At 40.3% G+C, this 23,573-nt stretch overlaps 1 protein-coding gene across 2 annotated transcripts in view; it reads right to left on the bottom strand.

Moving 5' to 3' along the window:
* Window positions 1-23,573, bottom strand: part of ssbp2b (single stranded DNA binding protein 2b) — a 94,223-nt gene that overhangs the window by 11,460 nt on the left and 59,190 nt on the right. For both annotated transcript variants that reach the window (XM_058636216.1, XM_058636215.1), the window contains 3 exons: window positions 22,898-22,970; window positions 19,108-19,169; window positions 18,731-18,815 (listed from right to left, as the gene is read on the bottom strand). In XM_058636216.1, the coding sequence (XP_058492199.1) occupies window positions 18,731-18,815; window positions 19,108-19,169; window positions 22,898-22,970 (220 nt within the window). The remainder of the gene's footprint in view (window positions 1-18,730; window positions 18,816-19,107; window positions 19,170-22,897; window positions 22,971-23,573) is intronic.

The raw sequence follows: 23,573 nt of genomic DNA, 5'->3' as shown, positions 1-23,573 counted from the left end.
GGGATTGAAAAAAAAATACATAAAACTGACAATAAACGTTGACATCTAAATGACTGCCTTCAAGGAAAGTGTAAAAAGAGTAAAAGATCTGAAAACAGGTAAAAATGAATCCTCCTTTCATTCACTCTTCCTTCTCACAACCTGGATTACCCAGAATGCCTTTGCTCCATGGCAGCATGGAAGTCTGCTGAGTTTGCCTTCATGACCATGAGAGAGATAGAGAGAGAGAGAGAGAGAGAGAGAGAGAGAGAGAGAGAGAGAGAGTAAGAGAGGGAGGATGGTGAAAATAGGACAAAGCCGAGATAATGAGTGTGTGTGTGTGTGTGTGCAAGCCTGCATGGCAGTGAGTGTATGAGAAACTGAGAGAAGGGAAAAAAAAAAAAAAATCCACCTGACATGCTGACGAAGCAGCATTTTCCAAAGACAGCAACAACAGAATAAATAAATAAATTAATTAATAAAGTGCACAGAAAACCAGCACCATCCCTAATATCTATGGTAAAACAAAAACACCACTGGCAACAACACTAACTCCTCTGGTCCTCTCGCCGGTCTATCTCAATTATGATGAATCAGACGACACTAAATCACAATGAATCACGTGTGAGAGTCTTTTCTCTAGTTTGTTTTCAGCCGCAATCACATGATTCACTTGTATAACCTCCTTGTATAACATTTCTATAGCACTTATCTTAGACCTGATTAGTCATTATGTAAGTTATTTTGCTCGTCTAATGCTTTTTCTGTGGCCAGAGTGAGAATTTAAAGCCCCCTTGAGTCAAATTTGTGATTTTGTGATATTGCGATACATCGTTTCACAAGTTTGAAATGACCTCATTTGGTTAATCCGTGAAAAGCATCTATACAAATCCGCCTAATTAGACTGACAGAAATCATATAAATTCAAGGAGTTGTTGGCACACAACTGAGAAAGTCTTAAATACACATAAATTGCGGTATTTCTACAGATTAGAGAAGTTGGTAGTAAAACTATTTAATTGACATTTAATGTGAATTCCATTGATAAGCACTTAAGATAACCATCAATAGTGGTACATGAATCATAGTGAAGTGCTTAAGACCTTTACTGTATCTTCCCTATTCAAACTTGGCCGCTGATAACGGTGAGATACACTGGAGGTACACGTACCACCAGTGTTTACACTTCTCTAACAAGGCTGAGACCCACTGGTGACATTGCACATTAGCACACCGCTTCATATGTTATGGTGTGAAGAACTACTTGACAGTGACATTATTAACTGTTTACACAGTGTGGTGGCACAGCTAATATTCACTGTGCTTGACTAGACGTTCACTTTGAAAACAAACTGTAAAACAACACAGACTGTTTGTAATTTCCCAGCTGGTAAATAAAAGATGACTTGCTGTTGTTGTTGCTGTTATGCTGCATTACTTTTAATAAAAAAATACATAATTTAGAGCAGGAAATTAAACCATTCCCAAGACTTCCACCCAGTCCGCTCCAAAATGACACGCTCTCTCATTATGAACCAGCTGTGTGTCTGATTCAGAGTTGTGCTCACTCTCAGTCGCTGCTGTCTTCACCAAAATCCCACAAACACTCAATTCCATCTTAACCCTCAGTGCTCACGTGGCACGGATTTGTGCCGCAGGTGCACCCATGGTAATTTGCCATCAGAGTTATGATTAATTTTATATCACATTTTTAGTAGGGATATAAAGTAGCAATAACTGTGCAGAAGTCACAGAATAAAGACCCTTTTTCTTTTCTTTTTGTTCATAAAAAACGAGCCAAGCGAACTTCGAACTGTGATGTATTTCCAAATTTCACAAATTAAGTACTTTTTGCTCAGGTGTGTTTATATAGTTGGTGGAAAATAAATAATTTTTTCGTATGTTTAAGCAAAGTAATGGAAAAGCAGCCGGAATGCTCTGTGTTCTAAGGGGTAACTTTTAAACACTCTAAATCATCTGTAACTCAATAAAATGCTACCACTTGTCAATGTAACGCCACTGATCACTGACCCTGTAAATATGTCACAATAAAAAGAGGAAAAAAAACCATAATATTGGAAACAGAACAGAAAAGCAAGTGATTTTACTTTGAAATGGGTACAGGACATGAAAAAACCTAAGAATAGGGATGCAACAATTACGATTATTCAATTACTAAATTAATAGTCAACAATTTTGATAATCGATAAATTGGTTGAAGTGTTTTTTCCATTATTAAAACTTTGTTTAGCTCATTGTTGTATGGCCTATGGAAGTGAATCAGGAAGAAAGCTGAAGCATCAACATACTAGGTCTTTTGTTATTGTTTTGACTGAGAGAAAGAGAGAGAAAAAGATAGAGACCCCTAGGGGCAGCAATTACATACTGTGCATTTAAAGCCATTGGAATTCCCAAGCCGTTGGATTGTTTGAAGGATTTGCTCTTTGTGGCTTGATGTAAACCATCATACCTCATCATAAACAGTAGCTGCTTGTGGTGTTGTAACCAAAACCCGAGGCAGTCCAAGAGCCAAGCGTGTCCTCAGATGAACACCTGCACATCTGCTGGCAAATTCACTGGCCACATAAATAATTCAAAGCAACTCTCCCCAGGAGAACGCTACAGTACACCAGATATACACAACAAGACATACAGTACAACACGCCTTCACATCACTGACACTGTGCATCAAAGTGCACGTCTGCTCTCCATTAAGAGACACAACAGAGGGAAATGAGATCATCAACTCAAATTAACAGCATGCGATATTACAGTTTTTTTATCTACTTGAGTTAAATAATAAGGAATCCTGTTTCCGCCACTTGAAAAGTGAAAATATTTAATAGTTACTTACTAATGTTTACTTTTCAAGTGGCAGAAATGGGCTTACATGAGCTAACAAGCTAATTCTGCAGATTAATTCTCAGATAACAAAAAAAAACACTTCTAAGCGGGAACATCATTTTTCAAAAACAACATCATTTGCTACCAAAGAAGAGCTGAAACTAGCGGCTGAGACCAACATTTGGGCTCATTTCCCTGTAGACCACCATTAAAACAGACATCTTGTCTCTAGTGGCTATTCAATATATTATTTTTTTTCCCTGGTTGGCTTCAGGAGGAACCTGGAAACCTATGTACATATTTTGTATATGGACTATGGTCTATTATATGGTCTATGGGTGAAAACTCTTTTGAACTAAAATCACTAAAGGCGGAAACCGAATTAAGTTTGACCATTATTTTTATCCATTATCTATCTATCTATCTATCTATCTATCTATCTATCTATCTATCTATCTATCTATCTATCTATCTATCTATCATTATTTGTCCATCATGCTGGGGAAAAATAAACTAAAGACAAACAATAACAAAAAAGGTCTCTTAAGGTAACGTTTAATTCAATTGTGTGTATATATAGATGTGGTATGTAAAGTGGTATAAACAGATTATAAATATAGTTATATTTACGTATTAACAGCACCTATTTAAGATTGACTTTGCTCCCGAGTCAAAGTCAAAGAAACTAGTTAATTGTGGGGGTTTTTTTTTATGTGAAGAAAACGACGAACACTGGTTGAAAACAGAAGCATTCCAAAAAGCGCATGCACAATTTATTGACACATATTAAAACCTGTGAGCGTTGAAAAGAGTCGTCTCATTAGAGAAAACACTTTCATGTAAAGTGTTTAAAAAATGCTGTAGGGAGCACAGAAACTGCTGAAGCGGCAGTGGACTTTTTTTTTTTTCTTTCTGAAATGTTGTGCAATTTCACCGCCGTTTACTACTTTGCATCCTAATCAGACTTTCTACACGTTGCATTCTCACTACACTAATCCCATCAGACTAAAGGGCTCAGTAATACTTAATGAGATAAGTCACTAACTCTCTTATCCCTATATGTTTGCTGATTGTGTTCTCCACTAATGCGTGTGCCTAATGCATGCAGATGTACACTGTGTGCATGTAGAGAGAGGGAGAGGGAGATAGAGGGATAGATAGATAGATAGATAGAAATAAAGAGGGAGAGAGATAGAGAGAAGGTGGGGAGTAATTTTCATTCAATACTTCAGAGACTGAGACATTCAGAGATGCGTGAGTGGAATCTCAAAAGGCTGTCTGTGTCCATCTCCTCCCTCTCTCAGGCCGTCTCTCCCTCTCTTTCTCTCCATCTCTCTCAACCTCGGTTTCTACCACCTCCTCCTCCTTCACTTCACTTCTCACACAAATCAACTTTGTCTTGTTTTTCAGTGAACTGATCTCACTTTTTGTCAGACTTTTTATCCAAACACCTTAAATAAAAACACCTGCTTTACTTTACAACGCTCTCATACCTTTGCACACACTTATGACAAGCACTTTAATTTGTTGCTTGCTTGCTTACATTGTGATTTTGTGTTTTATTTAATAATTAAAAAAAAGCTTTCTGGTTTTTCAGCTTATTAATTGTGACGATGTTCTGGTTTATTTGTTCAATATAACAAAGAAATCATGAAAACTGATTAATATTGGTTTGTGGACAAAACAATTTCATACTTTCCAGGATTTCTTACATTTTATGGACCAAACGAGGACAGATTGACCGATGATGAGAATAATCCTTGATTTCAGCCCTATTCTCAACAATTCATGTATTTCAATGTTATCTCCATGAGCCAGGTTTTTTTTTTTTTTTCAAGTTGAACTTGAATTTGAACAAAGCGCATGGCCAATACTGTCAGTTATTTCCAGTGAATCCAACATGAACAACATCCTGCTGCAGTAAAAGAAAAAAAACCCTCACTTTCAAACCAAAATACAAAGCACTGCTTTTTAAAAGATTCTTCTTTGGTAAAGCATGAGTGGGCTTGGCATTGAGTTCCAATGTTCAGAAAATGCTCTTTTGGTTCCTTCCTAGTCATTAATGGAACGTACAAAGACACATGTAGAATAACACCAGAACAGAGACATTAACATTAACATTATTTTAAAATTAGAATGGAACACTTTCTTTGTTTCCAACTAAGGTGGAACTATGACCACTGACTGGTTTTAACATCTTTTCTTTGGGGGGGAAAAGGCAACGAACGCTGTAGAGCAAAAAGAAAAGAATTACAGCTTGAGCTGCAAGTTTGAAAACCTGTCATTTCAACACTGAGTCTGAGGGTCACATGCTGAACAACAGGATCTACAAATGACACACCACACAGGAAGGAACCTCCTCCTCCTCCTCCTCCTCCTCCTCCTCCCTCTCCCTCTGTCTTTCCAGCTCCCTCCATCCTCTCTCAAATGCCATTAGTCCACTTCCTGAACAATGAGTGCACTCACTGACATAATGCATCTCTCCGGCACCTTGGCCTCTAACTGTGGCATCACAACTACAGACACGATATATACACACACACACACACAAGACCCTAAAACAAAACCCAAATGTCAGAAAATGAGGACTAGAACGAACAAAACACACATTAACATGTGCATTAAAAGTATGAATGTGGAAAACACAAGAAGGGAATTGATATCCGCATCCACGTCTGTCTGTGCACGGGTTTTGTAGTTTGTCAGTAACTCCCAAAAGAGTCGTCTACATCTGTATACGAACTCAGAAGTGGTGTTTACAAGTAAACAGTAAGAAGAAAGAAAAAAAGAAAGAAAGAAAGAAAGAAAGAAAACAGACAGGAGGAAGCATGTTTGAGCAGCACAGAGATGACCATTTATTATTCACAGTCTCCCGTGGTGAGCAGAGCGAGGGAGAGAGAGACAGAGAGACAGAGAGAGAGAGAGATCAACATGCACCACTGTCCAATCCTGGGCCAAAACTCACTTTTCAATTTCAAGGCAGACAGGACTTTAAAATCTCTTTAAAATCTCACATCTTCACCAAAACACACGCTGCAGCAAAACACAGCGAGGAGTGTGGGGAAAAATGTTGTCTGTGTGTGTTTCACTCCGTCCACACACTCCACATCTCTGCTGTCGAGCAACAAAACACGCCATTATCAGTAGAACCGTGTGTTTATCTGTTAACTGTGGGAAATACAGTGTGGTGTGTCTTTGATCTGAGAGTATAGCAGCTAATATGTACATATATATATGTAAATGTTTATGTAAAGCAATATCGGGACATTTAATGTGTAACTATACAGTGTCAGCCAGTCAGAATACAGGCCTAATGTTCATTTTAATCTGTAAATTACACACTTTGTTTTGAAGCCAAACCTTTCAAATACAACATAGAGTCCAGCTGTAATAACCACGTGCATTATGTTTAAAGTAGAGCTGCAGCTAACGATTATATTCATATATATTCATTCACTATTCGAGCAATCGTTTGGTCTGAAAAATACTGATCAGTGTTTGTCAAACCTGGAAATGATGATGTCCTTAAATGTCTTGTTTTGTCCATAAATGAAAATGATTCAGTTTTTAATGATTTCTTTGTTGCATGAAGCAAAGAAAACAGAAAATATTCACATTTGAGAAGCTAAAACGATCAGAAATCATGTTTTAATCTTGAAAATCCCCCCAAATTGATCATAATAATCGATTATTCCAGTAATTGTTTCAGCCCTTGTTGAAAGATCTGCAAGTTCAGAAATAAAGTGAAGTGAACTGATTATTTATCTATTCCATGTTCACATGAAAACAATAATATATATATATGGGAATTATTGATCGTAGTCTTGTGTGTTCACACCAAAGATTTGAACGATTTCAAAGTTAAAGTATGCAAAGACTTCTTATTTTTTGGTGTTTTATGGCAGTGGACATCCGTTGACTAAATACGTAACATTGTGTACAGCACTGAAGAGCTACAAAGATGGAGAAATAACGGATATTTCCACAAACGCAGAGGCTATAATATGTCAGAGCCTTTGTATTTGTAGCCCCTATGGCACGAGAGGTGGCAGGAATTTAAGATCAATTCTGTGTGCTATAAATTATCATGTGACAACACTTCAGTAGTCAATCAATTCAATAAATTCTAATGCTCGTTTCAAGTTAGTGCGTTTGGCGCACACGGGAGGAGAGAGAGAGAGAGAAGAGAGTGATAAATCAGGGAAAAGTACTTCTTTATGCTATAACATAATACATTCATTAAAAGTAATTGTAGCCTAAGATGTTCATTTTAAATGTGCGTGTAAAGTGCTCTATTTTATGTTACAATATACTTATTGATAAAACGCGGAGGCTTGAATATAACCACACTGAATCTGATCTTAACCCCACTACTGAGACATTATGAGGAGATTTTCTCTGCCTATTACTGAACACTGCTTTCCTACAGAATTAAACACAGTCCAAATAATAATAATAATTCTTCCGTCTCGACTGGAGTTCATTGTCCACCTCCCAAGGATTTCCACATAATTCACACAAGGACACAAACTGTGCAACAACGTCCTCTATAATTACACTTTCACAGAGCGAGGGTCAAATATTGTTTGTTCCCCCAACATCAAGCAGCGTCTGACCAGCGGCCTTGACGTTAACTACAGTTAAGAACAAGTACAATATGTAAAAGAATAAGAGGAACAAATGGATTAACCATCAATCTTTCCCGTCTTAATCACTATGAGCATCCACACTACAGCGTTCCTTTATTCCACCTGTAATCACCAGCAGGTAAAGTGGCAGCATCACACTCATCTTCTTAGCCTCACTGCGTGATTACAGGTGGGGGGTGAAATCAGCGGCCGTGGCAGCTGTGTTTCCTCTATCACCGATGTCATTATCGACCCTCGTAGACGTCCCTGCGAGGAGCCGTATAATACGTGAGGCGGAGCCGCGAGCTGATGCTCCGTCAGATACACACACACACACACACACACAGCTGAAAATGATAGAGCAACACTTCTCCCGCCACTATCTCACATGGTGCAATGACACTGGGAGAGATAAGTGAGATGGACTGAACACGGAGCAGAGGAACGGGGGAGGGAGGGGAGGGAAAGACACAGAGCATGATTTAGACCCGGTCCCACATTTTTAAACCCGCCCAGAACTGAGTTACAAGGGGTAGTGGTTAAAGTCTACCTCTGTGGAATGGAACATCCCTTCAGGAATGTGCGTGTCATCACAACAAGCCTGCTCCACACTAGAGATTTTAAATACCTGGGACCCCACAGACCAAAAGCACACACCACAGGCGTTTAATCAAACCACTTCAGGGAGGGGATTCCAAGGGATTTGGATCTCACAGAAACATGCAGGGTTTAACGTGGCTACAGCGGAACGTCACATCATCAGTTAGTTCTCGGGACGGGCTTCACTTTCATCGTTGCCACACTGTGGGCAGTGCCTCAAATCAGAAGGCCTCCAAGATTGTGGGAAGGGCCAGATCGGAACCGAAATCTGGCCAATTAGCGTAGCTTTATAGCTATAGCAACATTAGTTTACATCCATACTACTCAGTTTTCGTTATCTAGAAAAAATCTGCTCTGGATACACCTGTTGTTCATCTTTTCCCAGCCTTTTAGAACTCCAAAAACAGTTGCAGCTGGCTTCAGTTCCATTTAAAAACTCTGGTCCACACTGCATGTGTGTCAGGACCAATGGGTGAGAAGCTTCATAGTGAGTCCTGTTATAGTTGAGTACTGGGAAGTATTTGGAGTATACAAACGTATATTTGTACGATTCTCAAAGGCAGAACTCTATGTTTAACAATAACAGAAGCTCCACAGCAGACACAGAGCTGCACCAGATGCCACACACTGCAACCCAGTGGAAGCATAAAAAACACAGATAGAAATGAAGGCAATAATATCTGATGGTATTTTTGATCTTGCAGAATATATTTTAAAACACACAGACATAACTCATCAATCCAATCCAAGCCTACACGAAGAGCTTGTGAGAAGTCGCTCTCATCTGTCTCGTCTCGCTGCTCTTCGAGTGCTGGAAGGCCAGACACAAGAGACAGTAAGAGATAAGAGCTGTGGGCGTCTACAGCAGCAAAAGAAATACAGAGAGAGGTTAGTTGGGGTCAAAGAGATAACGTGCAAGTGTGATTGTGTCAGCATTTTCACCACGTTGCCCCTCCCCTCCCTCCCTCCCCTCCCTCCCTCCACTTCTACAGTCAATCTCTGGATCATTCACTGTAATCCCTTTCACACATGACCTGTGGGGTTGCTGCTGTGTAAACGCACAACAGCAGTTCCACAATTTTCCTCCCGACTGAGTCAGGAGAGAGAGAGAGGACATTCAGGTACACACTTTAACCGGGAGAGAGAGGAAATAGGAAATGAAAGGAGGTAGCGTTAATCAAAATCGACTCCAGCTGCTAAAAGAAATGGAAAAAATATGCTGGACTTATTGTCGTGGAGTGTCCCAGATGCCAAATCTCTGTTCTTCAGTTGTGTCACACGACACGTCCGCTCATCGTTCCCAACATTCGGAATCGGTCACGACTAAATCGCCTGGATTTGTGTCGTCAGATCGCGGCTTTAACGTCCTCTCTTTTCCTGACAGATCACAACACATGGGTCAGAACTTTCCCAATCTATCGTCCTCTGCTTCCTCAGTCAGGATTGATGATAATCCCAGGGTTTATTTGTTTTTGTTTATCCTTTATTTAGCCAGGAAGCTCCCATTGAGATACAATATCTCTTCTTCCAGGGAGTCCCCGGGTCAAGATAGCAGCACAAATAGTACAAATAGTTACAGTGGAAGACAAAACAAATTCAGATACACAACTCACAACGGAATATACAAGCTAAAGGGAAGTAGTTAAAGAGAGACATAATAAAATAAAGTCATACCAACAAGATCCTTAAACCGAGGCCCTCAAAAAAAGGCTCCGTTTCTTTCATGACGCTCCATAAAACGCCTTTGAAGGTGTTTAAAGAAGGCAGTTTCTCGAGTGAAAGTATGTTTTGAAGCTCATTTTTCAGTTCATATGATAAGAGGCTAGATATATACATGGGTAAACTACCTAACAAGGCCTTGATTGTAAAGAGCAGCGTATACGTTTTCCTCCTCTGGTTGAGGTTGCAATGTTGCCACCCCCGAAATACACTGGCTGTGGAACGGACACGCTGCAGAAGGGTTGCGCTGCGCTCCGATCCGCACAGCGTCGCCAATGTGTCTCACGTCCGCCTGCTCCCACATGCCTGGACAGCCTGGAATCACAGCGTCTCTTATCATTGTGCAGCTCTCACAACAAGAGGAATAACTCGAAATATGCAGGGTGACAAGAGATATACACCTGCGGCTCGCTAATGTAAGCTACACACATCACTTCATGCTCCACCTTCGCACCTCTCTGACGTCACACGCAACACTCGGCTCTACTCGCCTCAGCCTCGCCACGGCACAGGCAGAATCCCTGCCGCTCTCCGCTGTAGATCAGTTAAAAAGACGTGGGTTCATCTCCAACAATTACCAGGAAAACGTCTAAAATCTCAATAGATTAGGATTAGACCTTCCGCAACTGCTTACATCATCTTCCTGATGCCTGCTTTGACATCTCGTCTCGATTGGCTGAATAAATATTCGCATGAACAAGCAGCCGCACATGTGTCACTAATAAAGTGGCACAGTTATTGTTTCCATCATCAGTACAAAAGACATCAAGTCTCCTCTGGTCGTGCGTCTCTGTCAGAGCGTGTTCTCACTCTCACATCCTCTTATCTTCCCTCTGCCCTTGGTTAACCTTTCCCTTCAGCACCCTTGTCTTTGCATGCCCGCTGCATAATGAGAAGGCGTGCGTACATATGTTAACAGCACATGAGCACATGGCCTCGGCATGTCCAGACACGCATGCGACATGACTCAGCACAACAGGCCCGCTGGAACATCGATTCCTCGGGGAGCAGACGGCTAAGTGCAACAGGCCGGCGGATAATGAAGGAAAACAATGAAGAGGCATGAAGAGGAATGCGAAGGGGACAAAAAAAACCAGGAGGAATGGTGGGATGGTGATGAAGAAGAGGAAAGAGACAGAAACAGAAGGGACTGTAGTGTCGAGTCCGACTTTTGTGCCCAACACTGACACGACAACCACCTTCATCTCTGCTAAACTGTTCTTTTTCTCCCTTCAGTCCACCTTCAGTCAGCTGGCTCTTCATCGCCATGGCAATGATGTTACAGTGAGTCACCTCCACATCTCCCTCCTCCTCCTCCTCAACACGGCTGGGAAGGAACATGGAATAGTTTGTGTGTGTGTGAGAGAGAGAGAGACATTGCCAGGGAAGAAGAAGAAGAAGACAGAGAAAAGAGAGCTCTCTGTTTCCCTGGAAACAGACTGGGGGTCTCCCCAACCCCCATTGGTTCTCTACTGGTTGGAATCAGCTTGTTACCCACAACGCTTGTAGCCAGCAGAGTCTCTGTTTCTAGGTTGTCTCTGTCCTATGTGCTCCGTCTCTTTATGCTCACACACACACACACACAGTTACAGGTTCATATTTCACGGTTGATGATTATCCACGATCAAATTTAAGGAGCATCTTTCCCAAACATTGTAAAATATATGCCATTTTATATATATATATATATATATGTATATATATATATGTATATAATCATTACAGTTTGCTTTCCAAATAGATTAAAGTCATTTATTTATTGCCAGCTACGTTTCAGACACGGATCGTTCAATTCAAATAACTTTGCTTTTCTGTTAAGAGAAACTATGTTAACTCATGAAACACGTTTGCACAAGTGAAACTTTACATCACCGTAATGACGCAGCGGTTTCTGAAAGCTGAGAAGTTGCACGTCAAAGAACCAACATGGTTATTACGGTAATTTCAATAGCAGCTGTTGCAGGACGATGGCAAATTAGAGTAAAAAAAAACCTCCTGTTTTTAGATATTGAGACAAAAATATGTCTTACACTGCTCACATTTCTAATTTAACACGCAAAAATCTGGTGTTCATGTACAACTACAGTGATTTTTTTTGTTTTTCTTCATTTTGAACTGTTAATACACCACTTTAACATGCAGTAAATTGTGAATACCTTCCAGATATTGAAGTTATTCTGGAAAAATGAGCCAAAGCACTTAACTCACAGGACATTTTCTGGCCCTTTTACGGGTTAAAGTTGGTTAAAGTAAGAGGTGACGTTACCTTTTGTTGGCACTGCATTTTTCTCACCACAGAAATGACAGAATTTCTTACTTAACATTATTCTTCAACACATTTAGCTAACTTTGAAAGTAGATTATGTGCGATGAGATTTCCTGATTTATTTGTGATTTCGGGTACAATTTGGAAAAAAAGGTTTCAGTGACATTAAGGTTTTTCTTCTGTTTATCTCTGTAGTTTACAGAGACATTATAGACAATTATTGTATTCTGATCATTCAATTTGGGGAAATAAAACCATGTTTAGTTGCAGCTGTATTGTCGCAGTAGAAGACTACGACTGGAAACTCAAAGTGGCTTGTTTGCTGTACGTTGTGATCATTTTGTGTACAAAGTGGCCTCAAAACAGAAAAAGCAAGTCCAGGGAGCATTAACGCCATCAGCGAATTTCACGCTAATCTGCCTTTTATATTTGCCGAGTACAAGAAGAAAGCTAAGTGAGAAAAGGTCGAGCCACATTGCCGTCATTGGCACTGGTGCAAGGAAATTAAACTGGAATAATTAAAAATTGAAAGATTACAGTATTTTCTTTCCATGCAGCACAAGTAACCCTGGCTCACCCTAAACCTAATCTAGAAAAAAGAACAGTTGGGGCATGGAAATGCCAAAAAAAATACAGTCACACGTTTTGATGTCAGCTTCTCAGTACTGTAATCCCGAAACTGTTGTTGAATAATGCTTATTATTATTATATACAGAGATTATCATGATGGTCACAAGAGGGTTAAAGACAGGATGAGACAGTGTCAACAGGATGCACTTGACTAAATCAGTTTTACTTATTTACAAATGTGTGTGTTTGTGTGCTTTTGGCCGCGCAAAGGGAAGAGAATGGGCTGTTTGTTTTTTGTCGTTAAACAGAGTGAATGCCAGAGAGTGACAGTATGTATGCATGTAAGATCTGATCTGGCAGCTTGAAAATGGCATTGTTTTTTTTTTTTTTTTGCTCCTGGCACTGCCTCTTCATCTCCTCTTCATCTCCTCTTCATCCCTCTAACTGCCGCGTGCCTGCTGTCTCCCACAGAGAGGACACACAACGACACCAGGTTCCCCGTGTTTTCATTCATGCCGGTGACACTGCTGCTCTTCTGTCGCGTGTTTCATGTTTGCTGCTCAGCCTCCAGTTCACCCATCTGTCAACCAACCTCTCTCTTTTCTGCCGGTTTTAACTAAATCAGCTGGTTTCACAGGGTTTTGGTATCTGTGGTAACCAAACTACACCAAACTCAAGAGGGTTAGATACATTATTATGGATGTGACAGAGTGACAGAGAAATAATACACATGAGCCCACTTTTCCACTGCAGGAACTTTTCTCAGAACCTTGAAATTACTGGGGAAAAACTTTCTCTCAACCCCAAACTTTCACCCAAAAAAGTACCTTCTCACGACTAGGGACTTTTCAGATTACCAGGAACTCTAGAAGGGCGGGGCTTAAACTTGACCTTTAAAAGAAGATATCAGTCATTTCAAAAATATGGAGCAAAAGAAAAGTACGACGTATGACAGGTTAACGGACGATGAGGTCCAGGATCTTTTCAGCGTATTTGCTGGAGGAGGTTCAGCAGGACCAAGAACTTTGAGGTGCCGTGGAAACGCAAACCACACAGATTACTGGGAATTACTGGAAATGTTGGTGTAAAAAGGGGCCAGTGTATTATTACTGCAAAACATCACAACTTTGTACATTTGTCCATATTTTTAAAAATAAGGGCAATATCACATTTGTTTTTGTTTTTATTTCCATTTTCTTCACCTTTTCCACTCTTTCTATAGGATTCCCTTCGTTATATACAGTCCTGTGGTGATGGGGATTACCTACATTTTAAACTAAACTAAACTTTGTCCACACTAAATGATAAGTTGATTAAAACAATTTGCAGATTTTAGTTCCGCCATAGTAAAGTTAACATTTAAAAACCTTTTAAAAACGTGTTTATCCGCTTCTTCTTAAATATCTGACTAACTTCTCACTTTTTTGTAAATTTTATGAAATTATCATAACATTAATAGATGAATCATGTTTCGTTCTACGTTTTCAACACAACGTGAACTTATGAACATTAATATTAATATTAATATTATGAGAACTTTTCTGTCTCCTCAGTATGAGTGTGTATCAACAACAGTTGCTCTAACATCTCTGAGACTCCATTGTGTTTAGATGAACGTGTCACGGTGAGACAACGGTAACTGTACATGTTCAGGCTAGATGACTGAGTCACAACAGTCTTTTTGAGTTTTCAGTTGAAAAGTACGTTCTTATCTCGAGGCTGCACAGCACAACCACGACTGTTGGACGCTGATGATCTCCTGCTCTCAGGAGTCAGGTGTTAGTTCTCAAACAAAACCGTCTCTACCAGAACTTTTATAAAGAATTCACTGAGACAGAAACACACACAATCGGGCGCCGATGAACTCCACACAGTTTATGCGGAGGAGACGTTAGTATTTCAATTAAATGGAGCGGTTTTCAGTACAGCAAACACTTTTTTCAAGGGTCTAAATGTCACGGTGCAGTCGAGTAAATGCTGCTAATGTTGTTTCCACACGTCCGTCTCACGAGCACTTTCATGCCGTCTTGGTTCTCTGTTGCTCTGCTTTAATTTGCTCGTGTTTGTGAAAGATCGCAGGAGTTAACGAGGACAAAAATAAGTACGCAGTTTCAGAAATCAACTACAGTATTACGGAAGATTATTAGGGCCATGTGTAAAAGAAAAAAAAATTGAAAGAAAGTTAATAAAACAGCATGAATTCTGAGTCATAATTATGAGGAAAAAAGTCATAATTATGAGATTAAAGTCATAATTATGAAGAAAAAAGTCTGAATTATGAGGAAAACAGTCAGAATTATGAAGAAAAATGTCATAATTATGAGGAAAAAAGTCAGAATTATGAGATTAAAGTCAGAATTATGAAGAAAAAAGTCATAATTATAAGGGAAAAAGTCATAATTATGAGGAAAAAAGTCAGAATTATGAAGAAAAATGTCATAATTATGAGGAAAAAAGTCAGAATTAAGAGGAAAAAATCAGAATTATGAGGAAAAAAGGACTTTAATCTCAGAATAATGAGAAAAAAGAAAAAGAGAAAAAATTCATAATTATGAGAAAAAGTCATCATTGTGAGATAAAGTCAGAATTACGAGGAAAAAATCTGAATTATGAGATTTAAATCAGAATGATTAGAAAAAAGTCGAATTATGAGATTAAAGCCAGAATTATGAGGAAAAATGACTTTAATCTCAGAATTATGAGACAAATCAGAATTATGAGGAAAAAAGTAAGAATTCTGAGATCAGAGTCAGAAATTACTTTAATCTGATCTTTTTTCTTTTTTTTTTTTTTACATGTGGCCCTAATTACTAAAGGAAAAGAACAATATGTGAGGGACAGATTCAGATGGATGTCTGAGGAACTTAGAAAGTTTCAAACCAAAGACACTGTCAGCAAACATCTGGCCCGTCTCGCCTGGTCTGATATCTCGTACTTTAAAGACGGCAAAGCAACAGCAACTTCTGACTTCTGTCTCCAAACGAGGCCATTTCCAGGTCAAGCACGAGCGTTTAAAAATAACTTGATTTTACGACTTCATGGCCTCTCGCAAATGGAGACTGCTCGTTCGGTATAGAGAACGCAATTTACAAAGCACTTAACAGAACTGTAAACGGTCTTTCTGATGCCTGAAAAGCTTTGTCTGACGACGGAAATCAATAGCACTGCATCCCACTTTGTTCATCAGTCGTTTCTTCCCTTTCCACTTTAACATTAGATTACTGTAATAATGTCCTTGAAGACCATCCTCACACGCTACACTGTAAAAAACGTCTCTTTAAATCAGAAATTATCTACTGGAGATAAGTCACATGATCCCATCAATGGAAAAGGAGGGATAAACAAAGTTGACGTGAGTGAGCTTCTACGCGTCCCCTGTGTTAATTAGGACGTCAGTGATTCATTAGCTCTCTGGATATAATAATAATAAGCATTAAAATCTCTGATTAAAATCTGCGTCAAATCTCAAAGTCATGAGGCTCAAAGTGAGACACCAGCCTCAAACCAGGTCCACCACAGTTGCCCCCTCGTTTGGTTTTTAATTGAGTGGCAGACATGTGGGTACTATAGTACCTCTGATTGGATCCTGAGACGCAGCACAGCGTTGCAACAGTTGATTGAAAATGACCTTGTTCTAATTACAATTGGTCTAATTAGAATTGTCTGATTACATCCCCGCAGTAGATGCAAGAATACGATGTTTCTGGTGGCCTCTGCTGAGGATATTATACTCCCAGTGATGTCTCAGGTGATTTGACTCGGATCCGATGAGAGGAAACAAGGTAGCTGCTGTTGTCATCTAAAAAATGGACACAGTCTTCCGGGTTTAAAAAAGTGAAGCCCAGGACGTAGGATGGAAGTAGCAGTGGGCCATTATGGGGCGACTCCACTTGATGCATGAAATGTGATTGAAATGAAGTCTACGGGAAAAATGAGTCGACTTCTCCTTTGATTTACAACAACATTTTCCTGAGGAGTTAATGGTCTCAATGACGAGTTTAAGGTCGTCTTCAAAAGAACATGATGTCAATTTTGTTAATTAAGTTTCCATTTACAGGGAAATAGAGGTTTAAACAGCCTAAGTGACGTAGGATTGGAAAAACTGTAATGAATTTTGAAATCTTGAGGAGTTCGTTTTGTGTCCATTTTTTCTACTTCTTATAATTCTAATGTTCTATTAATGGAGTAGCAATAATTGTGCAGAAGTCTACCACTTTTAAATACTGTTACTTCTAAAACTTTAATTTTAATATCAGATACTTAAGTTCAGTAAATGTTATATACTTTAAGACTTTTACGTAATATTGTAAAAAAAAAAGTGACTTCAACTTGTCTGGTGAGATTCTTGTATTTTTACTCAAGTATCCCTTTTAGGTACTTCATACAAGACTGGGTAAATGGCAAAAATAATCATTTAATCTGATTGCCTATAGATTGTAATGAAAAAAAAAGGATGTAAAACACTCGATAACGCACATTGTTATCGCCTCTGTACATATGGTTAAGATGTGCTTCAGACTAATAATGAGATAAAAGTGTTGAGCTGTTTGTCTTTCTCTTTTGAGTCGTCCTTCCGTCCATCCATCTCCAAGCTCTCCTTGTTTTTTTTCCTCCCTCTTTCTACTCTTTCCATGTGTGTGTGTGTGTGTGTGTGTGTGTGTGTCTCTCTCCCTCTCTCTCTCTCGTCTGAGGTCGTGCTGCCCTCCAGCTCCCGTCCTCAGAGTCGGGGATGACATCATCCCATAACTGCCTCACTCTCAGCGCGCCCATTCATCACCACGATCATCATCATCATCATCATCATCATAGACGGCATCAGCAGCATCACCTGCATACGCACACCCAGACGGACACACACACACACGTGTACACAACAAGTGCGCGCACACACACACACACACACACACACACACACACACACCTACTGCAAAAACATAAAAGAGAAGAGAGACGAGAGCCCCCACCAAGCTCTGCAGCAGTGAGAGCCTGGAGCAAAGAGTGAGGAACCGCAGAGAAGGAGAGAGAAAGAGAAAGAGAGACCAGAGGAGGGGAGGATCCTGCTGGGGTAGGCAGAAACCCCTGACCTGTGCACTTCCAACAATACATCTCAATAAACCACAGTACAGACAAATGTGATGAGTCAGACTTCAGGCTACAGAGGGAAAACAACAATATAACAAGAAGGAGAGAGTGAAGAACACACCACAACTACCCTCATACACCCACCGATACACCCACCCACCCACCACCCCCACTCATCGCAACTTCCTGTGCAGAGAAGAGCCACACTTCCTTCTCTCTTAGTCACCAGTTTATCGAAAAACTCCGGCCACTATTCGTTCCCGTAACTGGAGCTGAAGCATGAGAAGTGGAGTCACGCTGACAATGAGACGACGTGTTCAGGCAAAACAGTGATAGAAAAAAAGAATACAAACACTTTTACAGGAGTAGATCCACAGATCACCGTACTATATAGTGGAAAAAGCACCGTTATTCAAAAAGTCCTTCCTTGCAGCAGGAGATACATACAATGATCCTTATAACAAGAGTTAGAACTATGATTGTTCCCAATTTCAAATATTATCACAGTACCATAATATTTGTAACTGAGTAGTGTTTTCTTTATAAGCAGCTAAATAAACCTTTAATCTCTTAAATCTTGACCAAACAATGTTACGTTTATTGTTTTATGGTTTTAAATGTGTGGCCTGTTCTTCTCAAACTCCTGTCATTGTTCGCCCATGATCACAGAAACAAATTTTTTTTGACGTGTTGACAGGTTCTGTCAAGCAATACTATCAGTCCTGACAGAGGGAGTGCTTGTGTGTATACACCAGCAGTGCAGGGTTTATCCGGTCAAACTACTCATGATGTCCATGATTCACTTTTTTGGGGGTGCTTGTTTTTGTGTGTTTTCAGTCCCACCCCACCCTGTCTGCTTAAATAGCACAACGTTGCCGTTGCCCTCGTCCTTCACGACATAAAAACAAATCAACTGTTGTCCAACACGAGCTCATGTGGAGCTGATAGACTCAATCCTTAATCATTTGACAATGATTTGAATGTGAAACAGACATTTGTTTATATTTAAACCATAATCAGAGAATGTTGACAGAAGACTCACGTAGTCATGGAAGGCCTTGGCCTCGCTGGAGTGTTCACATGTGTCTCGTCTCTCTGGAGCGGCACAGTACAGGTCCCAGAAAACACTGCAATACACACACACAAACACACAGAGTCAGGGGAATTACGAGGAACAACACTGTCGTAATCCAGCATCCAAGGCAATAAGAATGATTATATTATCAATATTGCAATAGATGACTTTAGGTGTTACAATTTGTAAACAGCAACGGCGAGGAGCCGCGTTTGGGAGCAATGACGGCGGATGATAATAAAGGAAAACGGGAGGAGAAGGAGCAAGAATGATAATTAATTCAATAATGTGAGCGATGAAAAACAGCAGGAAGAAGAGTCATTACGCGAGGCAATTAGACTCACCACCACCACGAGTGCAGGAACCCCGGAGGTTCTCCGAGTGTGATGTTCTTCTCCCATCGGATCTGCAGAGGAGGAGGAGAGCGAGAGTGTGAGAGGCTTTCGACACGTTTCAAGCATTAAAAACATATCCGACATCTAAAATGATATGCTTTACGAGGGTGCGAGGGAATTCCTATAACAACCGCCATTATGTAATTATTATATTATGACTCTCACGCCATGGATTCATATAAGTGGATAAGTGAGCTGATGGTGTGTGGAGTGGAAAGCTTGTCTATTCACAAGAACGTGGACATGTGTGTATGTGTGTGTTTCCTTTTCTGGCATGAACACTGACCTTGTCAGGACCAGAAGTCATCATGAGACCAAAACCTGGTCCTAACGAGGCAGAACCTCATCTCTGAGGAACTGGCCAAGTTTAGGACTATGATTGGAATTGTGGTTAGTGTTAGGCAATAACTGGCTGTGGTTAAAGTGAAGGATAATACTTTGTTTAGGGCAGGGGTGTCAAACATACTGCCCGTGGGCCAGACCGGTCCACCAGAGGGTCCAAACCGGCCTGCAGGATGAAATTTCAGTTTGTTCATATTATGTTTCGTAAAAAAGATGTAAAAAAAATGTAAAACAAAGGGGAAACATTTGAAGTCATTGTTGTTTATAGGTTATTATGCTGTTATTTTACTGGTCCGGCATGTGGCCCCTGAACTAAAATGAGTTGGACACCCATGGTTTAAGGTGTCCAAATGAATGGAAATGAATGAAGCCGAGGCAAGTTACCTGAAATGAGTGAAATTTCAAAATAAAAGAGGAAACCACAAGACAACAATGAAACACAACCAGTTTTCTTGGTCATGACAAGCCTGACAATCTGTTTAAATCAGCCTGAAATCAGAAGCCAGGAACAGAAATCTGGCCAAATCCTGGTCTAGTGTGGGGCAGGCTAAAGTCTTTATTTTAATACGATTTAAAAGGGGAAATAACGCAAGAAAAAAAAAAATCAACAGTAGCAGAAACAATGACCCAATGTTGAATTTCAGCATTAAATGTGTGTTTTAACCATCTGACGAGCGACTTGGATGAAGCATTGTGGCGCCTTAACACCTTGGCCAAGGTCGGTGACTAACACAAGCGCTGACGTCACCCACAGCAGGGACACATTTATGTTTGCACACAATGTCACAGCCTGAACAGCAGCTGTGTGCAGCAGCCAGACGACGTCCTATCAGACGACGTCTGGGTGTTTAGTCTGCCTCCGCTCTCCATAAACAGACTTGCATCACTCTTTTTAACCGTTCTCGGGTTTCGAGTCATCTCACGTTCACGTCTTCTTTAATTCCCCACCTCGCTGAAATATCTCACGTGGGTAAGAAGAGCAAGACTACTGTGCCACCTGCTCGCCTGGCAGCGCCAACAGGCACAAAAACAACAGGAAACGGTGAATCACTGCACTTACAATCAGACCGTCCTGACCTCAGCTGCACATCAGACACAGTGACTTTAGAAAGGAATGCCGTGCTTTGAAGTTTTCTTGAAGGGGGGGGGGGGTTGGTTGGGTTGAGAATCAGGAACTGCTGTCTCTTTGTTTATCCAACATACTTTTCTTCAGCGGTTCTTGTAAAGCCGTTGCTTAACTTGAAACATTATAGGCAGGAGGCAGTTTCCATATACACCGTGACAGAGATTGATGTGCTCTCACGTAATTGCTCAAATGGTACAAAGGCTGCAGCGCAGGCATCTCATCCCTAAACTTCTCCGTCCAAACACGACTGTAGGGAGTTCATCTCAGGACACTCTTCTTCTTCTTTTTTTTTTTTTTACCCCCCCTGCAATTCATCTGGGAAAATAGCACTGACTGTGCCCGCATATCCTGTCTTCCTGTGGTCTGCCAGGTTCATTCATTCACCTTCATCTAAAATAAAGTGAGATCTCTTTTGTGTGATTGCTGGCAGATGTACAGTAGATGGCTGCAGTTTGTAACCTTTGGTGATTTTAGTTGTGGATGATGTAACATTATTTGTTTGCTGCTTCCTTCATCTGAAAAACTATCAGACCAGCATTTGTTGAGCATTCAACTGCCGAATGACTGGGTTTTAGTAGATTGGGACGTGAGCAGAACTCCGCAATAACCAATGAGCGCTTTTCGTTGAAGTATTATTCTGTTTGGACTTTTTGTTCTGTTTTCTTCACACTAGGTTTTTTTAGTTCCTTGTTTCCTGTTTTATTTTGAAGTGTTTTTTGTTCCTGTAGAGTCAAGCAGCTTTGAGTGGTATAAATACAGACTATTTACCATTTAATGTTTACATCATTATTCTCATTTGTATTCCAAAACACATATTTACAGTGATGACTGTGTGCAGATCTGTGAGAAACAAAGATGTTCTCTTCAGTGTGTAGTCAATAATTCATCTAAAATGATGATATTTTGACACACATTATAGGCTTTAACAAACATTTACATATACAATTTCCATTAATTGTTCTGCCCTATTTGACATACAGTAGAATAATCACTTCCTGCTGCCCCGGGTACCCAGTGTGTTTTCATTATGATTTGTGTGAGCCTTCACCGTCCATGATTTGGTGTTTATATTGTGTTATATTTGTGCGTCTCATGCGTGACTCATCTTTCTGGGCTCTTGTTTCCTGAGGATACACTGTAAACAGATGTGGATGATAACAAAAAGGAGGATAACAGGCCCTTTTTAACACCGTGTTTCCAGAAAGAGCCGCATTATCGTCGAGTGCTCTGCCCGGCGTGAGCGCGTGTGTACGTGCATGCGTCTTGTATACAAGCAGCTCTGTTTATACTTGTTGCTCTCTTAGCTAATGTGTTCCCACACTTGAACATGACACCGCCTATCCTTTTCATCTCTCACATCTGCGGAAGAGAGAGCAAGTGATAGGACAAAGAGGAAAGAGAAGCTAAGGTGTGTGTGTGTGTGTGCACAAATACACACTAAGTTAGAGAATTGGTGCCAGCTGATGATGTAACCTTTTCCATCCCCCTCTCTTTGTTCTCCTCTTCTGGCCTGTGTACAACACGCCTCGAGCCACTGTCTTCCACACTGTAATTTACTGTCATTGAAGGCGAAGCACTGGAATCAGCTCACCTCACGTTCACCCCGTCACCTTTTTACCTCGGCAGAATTAGACTGAAGCTCACAGGAAAAGAACGCAGGAGAATTAAAACCGAGACAAGACGACTCAAGACTTCTGGACATTGAATTCAAGGACTTTTCAGGGACCAATTTCCCTCATATTCAAGGACAGAATGTGCTGACACAGCGTAGGATGGGAGGGCAGCTTGTAAGAGACGCTTCGTCCATGTTATTGATTTGCAGCATGCTATGCATCAGGACACGTGACTGTCCTTTTTGGGATCTTGGACAATGTCAGTCTTTTGTAATTTGTCTATGGTGAGACATAGATCTTGGAATTTTAATTTCCCAGGCATCACGTTGTCATTTGCTCTCTCGTTTAACTTTACTCGCTCATTAATCTGCACGGAAAATCACGTCAACTTCAGAGAGAGAGAGCGAGACAGTGTCCACATGAAGTAATGCAGGGCGGGAAACAGTAGGTGGCGTCGTAACAAACAAGGGAGACATTTACCCTAATATCAACTTAACTTCTTCCTTGCACAGAATTCAATTTCAATGACCCGTGTCTAATTCATTCATTAACTGCTGGACAGTGGACACAGTGCATGAGGTTAAAAAACTGCCAAAGGTCCTGCACTCACAAACAAACAAACAAACAAACAAACAAACAAACATAAACAAAGACTTACCTCTGACAGAAAGGTCTGTGCTGACTTCTGTGCTCCTACATGCAGCAGGTACTCGTACACATACAGAGCTAACCTGCACAGAAACAAAGAACAACAGTCAGTGATACACGTTACAAACTGCACACTCTCCAATTATCTCCAGGATTTCACAGGTTTTAACTATAAATTTCACTTCACAGCCGTCAACTGTGTTAATTCGCAGAATAATACAATTTCCTTTTGGTGTTTTATGCGATTTCTACAGCTAAATGTGTTATTCATGCAAGAAAATATTGCTAGAGCACAGTGGTATATGGCAACCGTGAATGTGCAGTAAAAAAAAACTGTGATTTATTATAAAACAATACTGGGACAGTAATTAAATAGGATTTGCTGTTAAAGAAATGCAACTCGTAGTAAATAATATAAAGTGACAAAGAAACACTTTGGGGGATCAGCTCTATGTAGGACAAATGTATACATGCTGATTTCATAAGCAGACAAAAATGAAGCGTTTGAAATTCCCTGTTCCGTTTCCACTGTTAGAGTAAGACAGAACAGCTTTGCGATACATTGACTCTCCCAAATCCACACTTAAGATAAATCCATACCTAAAAGGGAGTTTAAAAAGAGTCCTAAAATAGACGACAGAAGAAGAAGGAGGAGGACCACGTATAGATATGATTCTCTGAGCAGC

This window comes from Solea solea, chromosome 8, assembly GCF_958295425.1.
Source record: "Solea solea chromosome 8, fSolSol10.1, whole genome shotgun sequence".
NCBI lineage: Eukaryota > Metazoa > Chordata > Actinopteri > Pleuronectiformes > Soleidae > Solea > Solea solea.
This window is presented reverse-complemented; position numbering and strand designations above follow the sequence as displayed.